Source organism: Bos taurus, chromosome 10, assembly GCF_002263795.3.
Source record: "Bos taurus isolate L1 Dominette 01449 registration number 42190680 breed Hereford chromosome 10, ARS-UCD2.0, whole genome shotgun sequence".
Lineage (NCBI taxonomy): Eukaryota > Metazoa > Chordata > Mammalia > Artiodactyla > Bovidae > Bos > Bos taurus.
This window is the reverse complement of record NC_037337.1, coordinates 86,916,978-86,929,001: the sequence shown is the minus strand read 5'-3', so window position 1 is coordinate 86,929,001 and position 12,024 is coordinate 86,916,978. Positions and strand designations below refer to the sequence as shown.

General features: G+C 40.4%; 1 protein-coding gene across 1 annotated transcript in view; it reads right to left on the bottom strand.

The window, feature by feature from the left end:
- TTLL5 (tubulin tyrosine ligase like 5) overlaps positions 1 to 11,856 on the bottom strand; it is a 317,558-nt gene extending 305,702 nt beyond the window's left edge. The window contains 3 exon segments of the mRNA XM_059890944.1: positions 3,948 to 4,054; positions 9,951 to 10,119; positions 11,737 to 11,856. Of these exon segments, the coding sequence (XP_059746927.1) occupies positions 3,948 to 4,054; positions 9,951 to 10,024 (181 nt within the window). The 5' untranslated portion in view covers positions 10,025 to 10,119; positions 11,737 to 11,856.
- Positions 11,857 to 12,024: the final 168 nt, after the last annotated feature.

Sequence of the window (12,024 nt, the reverse complement as noted above, 5' to 3'; positions counted from 1 at the left end):
AAAGGAAGGACTGATATTCAATGGAAGGACTCATGCTGAAGCTGAAGCTCCAATACTTTGGCTGCCTGATACAAAAAGCTGATTGACTGGAAAAGACCCTGAAGTTGGGAAAGATTGAATGCAAAAGGAGAAGGGGGTGGCAGAGGATAAGATGGTTAAATAGCATCACTGACTCAATGATTCATTGAACATGAATCTGAGCAAACTCCAGGAGACAGTGAAGGACAGGGAGCCTGGCGTGTTATAGTCCATGGGGTAGCAAAGAGTCAGATATGACTTAGCGACTAAGCAACAAACAATAATAGAAAAACAATAGCAAAAATAAGCAAAATAAAAAGGTAACTCTTTAAAATGATTCTCCAAGTGGACAAACTTTTAGTTAGAATGACGTAAAAGAAAAGATTCAAATCACTAAAATCAGAAATGAAGGGTGGATATTACTACTGTATAACAGAAACAAAAAGGATTACAAAAGAACACAACTATATGCAAACAAAATTACATAAACTAAATAAAATGTGCAAAAAGCCCAGAGAAACACACAGATTACCAAAACAGACTCAATAAGAAACAGAACAGACAAGTAGAGGTTGAACCAGTAATCAAAAACCTGTCAACAAAGAAAAGCCCAGGACTAAATGCTTCACTGGTGAATTCTATCAAACATTTAAAGAACTGTGGTGGTGATTTAGTCACTAAGTAGTGTCCAACTCTTTCAACCCCACGGACTGTAGACTGCCAGGCTCCTTTGTCCATGGGATTCTCCAGGCAAGAATAATGGAGTGGGTTGCCATTTCCTTCTCCAGGGGATCTTCCTGACCCAGGAATTGAACCCAGGTCTCCTTCATTGCAGGTAGATTATTTACCAACTGGAACTCTTTACCAATGAGGGATGACCATTTAAAGCCAATCTTTTTCAAACTCTTTCAAAGAGGAAGGAGCCCATTCTGTGAGCCCAGCATTACCCTGATACCAAAGCTAGATAAAGGCATTAAGAGAAAACCAGAAAACAATATTCCTTATGAATATAGATGCAAACATCCTCAATAAAATACTAGCAAACCAAATCCAGCAGCATATTAAAAGGACTATATACTATGCCCAAGTGAGATTTAGCTTAGGAATGCAAGGCTGGTTCGGTATACAAAAGTCAATCAACATAACACACCACATTCATAAAATGAAGGAAAAAAGACATAGAATCATCTTGATTGATGTAGAAAAGGCATTTGACAAAATCCAATAGTGTTGTATGAAGACAACACTCAACTAAGGAATAGAAGGGAACTTCTTCAACATGATAGAGGGCATTTATGAAACCCTGGAGCTAACATCAAACTGAATGGTAAAAGACTGAAAGCTTTCCCTGTAAGATTAGGAATAAGACAAAGATGCCCATTTTCATGACTTCTATTCAACACTGTACTGGAAGTTCTAGGCAGGTAAGGAAGGAAGGGAAGGAGGGAGGGACGGAGGGATTGATAAATCTCCATTTACTGATCACATGATCTTACATAGAAATAATCCTAAAGAATACACACACACACAGTATCAGAGCTAATAAATGAGTTCAGCATAAGATCAGTATACAAAAATTCATAGTATTTTATACACTGACAATGAACAACTCAAAAATGAAATTAAGAAAACAATTCCATTTACAAGAGCATCAGAAAGAATAAAATACCGAGGAATAATGTTTACCAAGGAGCTATAAGACGTGCACACTAAAAACTGTAAAACATTGCTAAAGAAACTAAAGAAGACCTAAATAAATAGGAAGACATCCCATGCTCATGGACTAGAAGACTTAAACGTAAGATGGCAACACTTCCAACAGCAATTTACAGATTCAATGTACTCCCTACCAAAATCTAAACAGCCTTTCTTGCAGAAATGAAAAAGCTGGTCCCAAAATCATGGAATTGCAATGGACCCTGAGTAGCAAAAAAAAAAACAAAACTTAAAAAAGAAGAACAAACTTAGAGGACTCACATTTCCCAGTTTCAAAACTTAGCTCAAAGATACAGTCAGAAAAATAACATGGCACTGGTATAAGGATAAACATACAGAATGACAGAATATTAAGAGTCCAGAAATAAACCCATACGTTCAATAGTCAATTGATTTTCAACAATAGTCCCAAGATTATTCAACAAGGAAAGAACAGTCTCTTCAACTACCCATGTGAGGGATTATCCACACGTAAAACAATGAAGGTTGGACCCTTATCTCACAGTATGCAAAAAAGTTAACTCAAAATGCATCAAAAGACTGCTTAACTCTAAATGTAAGAGCTTAAACTATAAAACTCTTAGAAGAAAACATAGGGATCATGACTTTGGGTTAGGCGATGATTTCTTAGATACGACACCAAAAGTATAAGCAATAAAAGAAAAAGTAGATAAACTGAACATCATCAAAATGAAAAACTTTTGCCACGAAAGAAAACTATCAAGAGCATGAAAAGACAAACTACAGAACAGGAAAAAATATTTGGAAATCATTTTTCTGATAAGGTTCTAGTATCCGGAATGTGTAAACTCTTACAACTAAACAACAAAAAGACAAGCAACCCAATTAGAAAATAGGCAAAAACCTTGATAGACATTTCTCCAAAGAACACATGTAAATGGCCAAAGGGGACATGAAAAGATGCTCAATGACGGTAATAGGGAAATGCAAATCATAACCACAATAAGATACCATTTCACACCATTGCTGGTGGGAATGTAAAATTGTACAGTCACTGTGAAAAATCCTTTGGCAGTTCTTTAATAAGTTAATCACAGAATTACCATCCAACCCAGCAATTCCATTCCTAGGTATATACCCAAGAGAACTGAAAACAAACAAAAGATTGTACATGAATGTTCACAGTAGCACTATTTACAAGAGTCAAAAGATGGAAACATTTATCCGCCAACTGATGAACGGATAAACAAAATGTGGTGTATCTGTACAACGGAATATTATTTGGGCTTCACTTGTGGCTCAGCTGGTAAAGAATCCACTTGCAATGCAGAAGACCGGGGTTTGATCCCTGGGTTGGGAAGATCCCCTGGAGAAGGGAAAGGTTACCCATGCTAGTATTCTGGTCTGGAGAATTCCATGGACCGTACAGTCCACAGGGTTGCAAAGAGTTGGACACAACTGAGCGACTTTTACTTTCATATTTATCCATCAACTCATGAATGGATAAACAAAATCTGGCATGTCTGTACAATGGAATATCATTCAGCCACAAAAAGAATGAAGTTCTGATATATGCTACAACATGGATGAACCCTGAAAATATTATGCTAAGTGTAAGACGCCATACACAAGAGGCTACATGTTGTGTGGGACCATTTATAAGAAATATCCCGACTAGGTAACAGCATGGAGGCAGAAAAACCAGTGGTTTCCAGGAGCTGGGATGAGGGGGTTGTGGAATGACTGTTCAGTGGATACTGAGTTTACTTTTAGATGAAAATGTTCTAGAACTAGTAAATGATGACGGCGGCACAATACTACGAATGTACCAAATGCCGCTGAGTTGTCCACTGAAACGATGAAAACAATAATTTTATTATGTGTATTTTACCATAATTGAAGAAAACAATTATCACTAAACTTTGTGTGATAATCATTTCACGATACATGTAAGTTAAACCACCATGCCACACACCTTAAACTTTCTACAGTGCTGTATGTCAATGATCTCTAAAGAAAAAAAAACATAAATAAACACTTGTACACATAACTCTAAAAACAAAAAACAAGGAAAAAAATTTAATATGCAGAAAACAATTTAAGGAATCATAAATAATCCTTTCAAGTATAAAACATCATGAGAGTCTTCTCCTGACCAAGGCCCTTTCCCTAAATGTGGTTATCACTTTCTCCAAGGCGAGGTTATCAGGGCCATGACCAGCCCTGCCCTCTCTGGGGAAAATCATACCTACCTCCAATTACTCGAATATTGTTGTCCTTTGTCAGAATAGCCTCAGCATGGAATACCAAAACTGGAATTCTCCTGCAGCCTCCAGTCCACATGATGCATGGATGATCTCTACAACCGTAACAGAAGGCTTTATTAATTCACAGCTCAAACTCTGAATTGACAATTGAAGCAGATCACCGGGGTTGGCTGCTTAGCAACTTTCCCCTTCTTCTGGAACAAGCATTCCAAAAGCGCTGCGGGAAACCAGTTCTCTCCCATTCTCAATCACGTGGTCCGTTCCAGATGAACTCCATCCCTGGGGCAGGGACAGGCCTCGATTGACGTCAGCCAATCAGGGTTTTCCACACCCTAGTTATAGGTACTGCTTCAGGGATGAGGACATGAAGCAGCTGGAGACAGTGTGTTAGGAGACAGTATGGCCCTCTAGGAGAGCGATGCTTTCTTCCCCTTCTGCAGCAGCTGTAGAGAGATGGCCTCCTCCCCTTGACGGTGTAAGAGAATGAGGTCTGGAAGTGCAGTTGTCACTGTGAGCAAAGGAGAAAGTCAGGGGGAGCCTGGCTGAATGAGAGAGATGAGACCCTGCGTGGCAAACGTGCAGGTACAGAATCAAGTCCTTCCTAAATATGAGTTAACACACTCCGTTTATTATTTAGGACAATTTATGTCTTAGTCCCCAGGACAGACAAGAATCCTAACTAAAAACTAAAATAATCACAATAACTGACATACCCCTTTTACACCGTATAGTCCCTTTTTAAGCCAATTTGAGGACCCATCCTAACAGTCTGAGCTAGGAAACCTAAAGAAATACAAGTATTCCAATTAAGACTATATGTTTGAAAGCAAGCCTATACTAAATGGAACAATATTTTCTTCCAGAAGAGGACCTCTAACTTTCTCTTACCTTCCAGAATCTCTGTTAAATCAATCTCAAATGTGTATTTATTTACAGATTAGAAAAATCTTCAACTGCCTTAGTGCAGGGAGGCAGGAAAGGAAAGAAATGGCCTGGATCCCTCTTATGTGTCAAGAATTACACTAAGAGCTATCAAATTATCTCATGTAATCCTCTTGCCAGTACTTAGAATCGAAGAAAAGGTGTCTCCGAGAGGTTATGTAATTTCCTCAGAGTCATACAGCTGGTTGTGCAAGGGAACAGGCATCTGACCCAAGTGTCTGTGTTCTTTCCACTCTTCTATCTCCATAATCCCATTTCAGTGATATTTTGCATAAACATTTTAAACTGAACCCCTGAGGAATTGAAATTAATCAGTATCTTGTATGGAATAAGATCCATTTATTATTATTATTATCATTAATCCAAAGATTCAGGCTGCTCTCAAAAACTCACATGACCACACCCCTTAAAAAAGCCATACCACAAACCTCAGGGCCAAGTTAGACACTCCCAACACAGGTTGAAACAGATCCACGCTTTGAATGTATAGGCTGCCAGTCTACCATTCTCAGAAGTGAGGCAGCTTTACACTTAGGATGAGTTGCCAAGAGATTTAGTGAAGAAAGCAGAGACTGCTACACCTAGTTCATTCCCTGTTTTCTAGAAATGGAAAGTGCATGTTTAATGTTGCTGCAATTTGACTTGGGTGACAGTGACCATTTGAGAGAAATGGTGTTTACAGGGTGCAAGAAGGATTTGTGTGTGTATCTATGTGTGTGATTTGCTTTCTTTTCAATCTTAATCAACATCCCTGGTGGCTCAGATGGTAAAGAGTCTGCATGCAATGTGGGAGACCTGGGTTTGATCCCTGGGTTGGGAAGATCCCCTGGAGGAGGAAATGGCAACCCACCCCAATATTCTTGTCTGGAGAATCCCACGGACAGAGGAATTTGGTGTACTACAGTCCACAGGGTCACTAAGAGTAAGACACGACTCAGCGACTAAGCACAGTACCATCTTAAACACCTGTAAAAGGGACCAGATAATTCCTATGATCCCTTTCAATGTTTTTTTTTTTTTCTCCCGCTACACATCTAAGTCAGAGGATAGAGGTAAAAATAAGCAGGTTGAGCTATCAAGCTTTAGATAGAAACTTTGGAAATGGACTAAAGTTCCTTGTCAATCCACCTCTAACTGCAAACTGGCACCAATCTGCCTTAGCACCTACAAATGATGCATTACTGATAAAAGGTAAAAATGTTTGACAAGAGTCAGGAACACAATAAGCACACACAGCTAACAAGAGCCAAGGCCTGAATCATACTGTCTGTAGAAAGTCACATCCCTGACAGAGAATCTTTTCATTTACAACCTCTGAAAAGAGAAAACAGGTAGCAGATGAATTGTTAATTCAGTAAGGTCAAACTAAAAATACTTAAGGCAGGCACTGCATTGTCACTAAAAGCACGTTCCCACCAGTTGGCGCTAAAGGGAAAAGATTCAAAGTGATTAGGAAACTGAAAATTGGGACTTTAAATATTCATTTACACCAGAAACCAGGACATATTAAGAAATTACACTTTTACAGACATGAAAGAACAAAAAACTTGGATTAGTAACCAAAGTAGACTAGTTTTATGGCTTACTTTATTGAAAGCCTAAGAACATTTTGGTTTTTAAACAGTTATTTCATGAGGAATAGATATTATTCACTCTTGGGATCCAGCCTACATAACTCAAAGCCTCTAAGCCTCATTCATCCCAATGTCTGTGCTGGAAATGCCTTCCCCACTTTCTCTGTTCACCTAATCGCACTCTCTATAGCCCAGCTCATCTCACCACCTCCCTGGAGCCTTCCCCAGCTCCTGCAGCCCACAGAGATGTATTTCTCTGAACTGTAGCACTCGCTGTATAATCATTTGTTGAAAATGAAAGCTGCTCAGTCATGTCTGAATCTTTGCGACCTCAAGGACTATACAGTCTATGGAATTCTCCAGGCCAGAATATTGGAGTATGTAGCCTTTCCCTTCTCCATGGGATCTTCCCAATCCAGGAATCAAATCCAGATTTCCCGCATTGCAGGCAGATTCTTTACCAACTGAGCTATGAGGGAAGCCCATCATTTGTTGAAGATCTTTTTAACTGATGTAAAGCCAGCTTTTACAATCAGAATTAGATATTTTTTAAGGACTAAAGAACCTATATACCAAATGAACATTTCCACATTTATATGTATAAATTTATAATTTGGGATCCCCAAGGAAAATATAGAAAAAGAGCCCCTTTACATTTACTATTGCAAAGAATGTCGTCCAAAACAAGGATGCCTGGACAGTTTCTAGCTCTAATGTCCAGGATTGCAAAGCATGAATACTTTAATACAGCCTGGGAATCTGAGCAGATCTAGCAGATGTCCATGGAGAGACATCTTGGGATCAAGTCAACATCCTAGATGATTTAAGACCTTTGAACTTGCAAAACTTTAGAAATGTAAGCATGTTCCTCCAAGTGTGAACAAGATTGACTTTAAGATTCCTAAAGTATAAAACAAGTGTTTCATAGACATGAGCTGATGGAACATTAATAATCAAAACTCAACAGTAGGAGTTTAAAAGTAAGAGGAGCAAATGTCCATCAATTTGAACTGGGGTGAGGTGGGGTGGGATTACACCTGTATTTTCACTAACTTCTACTAGAAATTTAGCATTTCTCAATTGTGAATATAGGCAACAAACCACAGTACTACTAGCATTACCTGCCCCTTCGACTCCATCTGAAATGATAGCTTTTTTGTACCATATGACATTTGTTGCAGACATCTCAAAATAACATTGACATTTATCACTACTTTCAAGTTATGGCAGTTACTAAAACTGCCACTAGATCCCCTGTGATTACAGTCTTCTCATCTGGTATAATGAGGATGGACCACATCTGGCAAGCTTCTACCCTCAAGCAATCATTCAGTTACCAAATGGTGAAGGCTCCCAGTGGTGGTCTAGGTATCTATGATATCCCTTTGTATCCTCCACTTACAAGTGTTAATCAGACACAACCCAAGGACAGGGAGCTTATGCAAACTAAAAACAGTCCTCATGTCGCTGTCTTTAGAAAGCAAAATTTAGGTTTTACCTTCTAAATGAATGATCTTGCTAAATACATTAACAAACATGCCATATATTCATTCATTTAGTCATTCGGGCAGCAAGTATTTATTGAGCACCTACTAGAATAAAATTAGTCTGAGTCATCTAAAATAAACAGAAATCATGTTGAGCATCTAAAGCTCTCAATATTCTGACTGTGTTTGACTTACCTAAATAGCAATTTTATACAATCCAATCTGATACTTGTTGGGCCCAACCTATAAGCCCACTAATAAAAAGGACAGTCATGAAGTAAAAGTTAAAAGAAGATCTTGAATCAGAAAGACGGATGCCTGCAGAAGAAGTTAAAAATGTGGAGAAACGGCTAAGAGGCAGCACACAGAAAAAGTCACAAGATGGCAAAGTGCCCAGAGGAAATTATCCATTTAATTATCCTGAATGAGAATGACCCAAATACATTAATAATAACAAATCTCTTATTATTTTCTATGACCTAACAGTGATGAAAAGCCTTTCCCCAAAGCTTTACTAATGCTTCAATAATTTTTTTCTAATTAAATAATATAACCTTCTGCTGGATTATAAGAAATATACTTTAAAATCAATATTAAATCCAGCAGGAATAATGCTTTATCACTTGTATGGCACTTTATAATTTAAAGGTACTTTGATTTTCCAACAAAGGTCCGTTTAGTCAAGGCTATGGTTTTTCCAGTGGTCAGGTATGGCTGTGAGAGTTGGACTGTGAAGAAAGCTGAGCACCGAAGAATTGATGCTTTTGAACTGTGTTGGAGAAGACTCTTGAGAGTCCCTTGGACTGCAAGGAGATCCAACCAGTGCATTCTAAAGGAGATCAGTCCTGGGTGTTCTTTGGAAGGACTGATGCTAAAGCTGAAACTCCAGTACTTTGGCCACCTCATGCAAAGAGTTGACTCATTGGAAAAGACTCTGATGCTGGGAGAGATCGGGGGCAGGAGAAGGGGATGACAGAGGATGACATGGTTGGATGGCATCACCGACTCGATGGACATGAGTTTAGGTGAACTGGGGGAGCTGGTGATGGACAAGGAGGCCTGGCGTGCTGCCATTCATGGGGTCACAAAGAGTCGGACACGACTGAGCGACTGAACTAACCATTCTACTCGATTTAGCCTGGCAGAAATTATCTCCACTTTTCAAATGACATAGCACATGAATCCTAGTGGACTTATACAGAATCTTAAAAACTAACCTATCTTTAAGCCAGATTCTCTCTTTGCTGTCTATGTCATGTAATAATATTAAAGGAGGCAAAATATCTAAGAGTTGCAAAATCATGGAAATCTAGGTCTAAATCTCAACCTATCACTTAATCTCTATGCATCCCTAAGGAAGTTCTTTGACATGTATGGGGCTGAGCTTAGTTAAATGGGAATAATAAAATCTTCAGATGTTATTGTTAAATGGGATACAGCAGTTAAAGCCCTTACCATCACCTATAGCAGCTACACTTAGCACTGTCTTCATTTATATTCTTGTGAGAATCCAGCAATGAAGAAACTTAACTCTTATCTAAAAGAACTTGAGAAAGCCATGGACAGTGCAGGCCTCAGAATTCTAATGGCCTGTCCCACACTTATTCAAATAACTTATTATCATCCTAAAGGCTTTGGAGAAAATAACCAATGTCACAGTGCTGGGAGACCTATTTTTCTTAGGTATCTAAAAATTTCAAAATCTCCTATGTAAGGAGCTCTGATCAAGAGTTGATTAAGAGCTATTACCTGTACCATCTAGGGCTGATGTTCACTCATGACGCCAGAAACAGAGCCTTATCTCATTTCAGATAGCTGATGGTCCCCACAAAAAAGATCCCAAACTAGACCATGTATGGAGACTAAAACCAGAGTCAGATAACACCAAAGGAAGGATATTGGTAAAAGAGGAGAGGAGTAAAATAAGAGAGAACTATCTTCCAACATGAAGGCAAAGGGTCAAAAGCAGGCTTGCTATTACTTACTCCTGGCTTACCACCTCCTCATCCTCTGAGGATGATGCTGTTTCCTCCAGGTCCCGGGCCATCACAACTGGCATTTCCTTTAGAGTTTGTCATGCAGTCAGCAGACGGGGGCCTCAGAGACCTTTCCTTGCACATTCACTGGATCAAACAATTTGGGTGGCACAGATTCCTGCAAGAGAGACAAAGGATCTGAAACATAACCCAGCTGTCTTTATGTTCATTATTAACGGCGATCTTTTATGTAACTAAAACAGATATTTATGTAAATAGGGTCCAGCCTCTAGAAACTTACCTTTTTTCACAGTGCCTCACATATGGCACAATGATCAAGATTTTTTTTTGTCTGTCCTCTGTGTATTTGAAGAGAGGCTATTAAGTTTCCTGTGTTTCTTACATACTAAATGTAGTATGTAAGAAAGTTACATACTATGTAGTATGCAGTAGTTACATACTAAATCTAATGTGCACCAAAATGATAGGGTTACTTAACTTTTAGGAAAATCTGAGGTATGCGGCTGATTACCTAAAACGTAGGTTCCTTGATAGCAAAACCTGACATGAGCTAAAATGAAAAACACAACTTTTAAGATCCTTCCAAATATTTCTTTAGAGTATATATAAAATACGATCATGATTCCACTGAAATAAATACAAGCAAAAAATGAATATATTCTGCTGAATCAAGGTTGTAAATAGCAGCGGGGGTGGGCGGAGGGGAGAGGGGTCTGTCCTTACAAACGCTCTCAAAAATTATTCTCCCTTACTGAAAACCACAAACTATTATCCGAATATCGAATAGACATTAAAATTAGCCCATTTCTAATTATAATACTTTAATAGAGAAAAGGTACACTTCATAGTATGTTTGAGGATGGACTAGAAATAACAGATAAGAAAATGTTTGAATGACCATAATCCTATTACTCAAAGATTACCATTGAATCTTTCCAAACCTTATTTTTCTATGCATTAATATATGTTGTTGCTATGTTGCTAAGCTGCTTCAGTCGTGTCCGCTCTGACTCTGTGCGACCCCATAGACGACAGCCCACCAGGCTCCCCCATCCCTGGGATTCTCAAGGTAAGAACACTGGAGTGGGTTGCCGTTGCCTTCTCCAATGCATGAAAGTGAAAAGTGAAAGTGAAATCGCTCAGTCGTGTCCGACTCTTAGCGACCCCATGGACTGCAGCCCACCAGGCTCCTCCGTCCATGGGATTTTCCAGGCAAGAGTACTGGAGTGGGGTGCCATTGCCTTCTCCGCATTAATATATGGGATAATCTAAACAGGGGGCGAGGAAAGCCAGCTCCGACAAGGATTCCCTACACATGTTCAGCGAAATGGGCAGTATGGAACAATCTCAAGGCTTTCTACCGAGTATCCCCAACAGGATTTCTCAGTATTTCCCAAAATGTTGGGAAGTCCCTTAAATTCATACAAAAGAAACTAAACCTCCAAGCGACGAAGGGATGCCAACCTGTCCTAGGCTGCGAGCTGGGCAGTAACAGACAGGGCGATCGGAAGATTGAGGGCACTTGCCCGAGTAGTGACCTCTCCCTAAAGGGATAAGGCTCTCAGATACACCCATGGCTCAGCCCTTCCCAGGGAAGTCCTCAGATGCTCCCCACGGAAAGGACGCGGGGAGCCGCAGCCGCTGCGATTCAGCCCAGCGCGCCCGGAAGCCAACAGCTGTCCCGGACAGGGAGAGGGAAGTGCAGTGGTCGGCGCCCGCCCGGACTCGGGGCGCCCCTCTCTTCGGGGAGGAGAGCGCGGGCGCAGGCGTTTACCTGTTTCATCTTCCCATCGCTCGGGGCGGGCAGGCAGGGACAGCGCTCTGCGCCTACCTCCCTCCTCCTTCCCCAGCCGGGCTCAAGGCCGCAGCCGAAGGCGGCTTCCCCCGTTACTACAACAACCAACCAGCAACCGCCCGCTCGGACTCACTGCGCAGGCGCCTGCGCCCCGGCGCGGAGGACGCTTAGCTTCAGGCGCGTACAATTGTCGTCACCGCCGCGCCGAGCGGGCACAGGGCTCCGCTCCCCATAGAAGTCTTGACTTACTTTTCTTGCTCTTTCCCC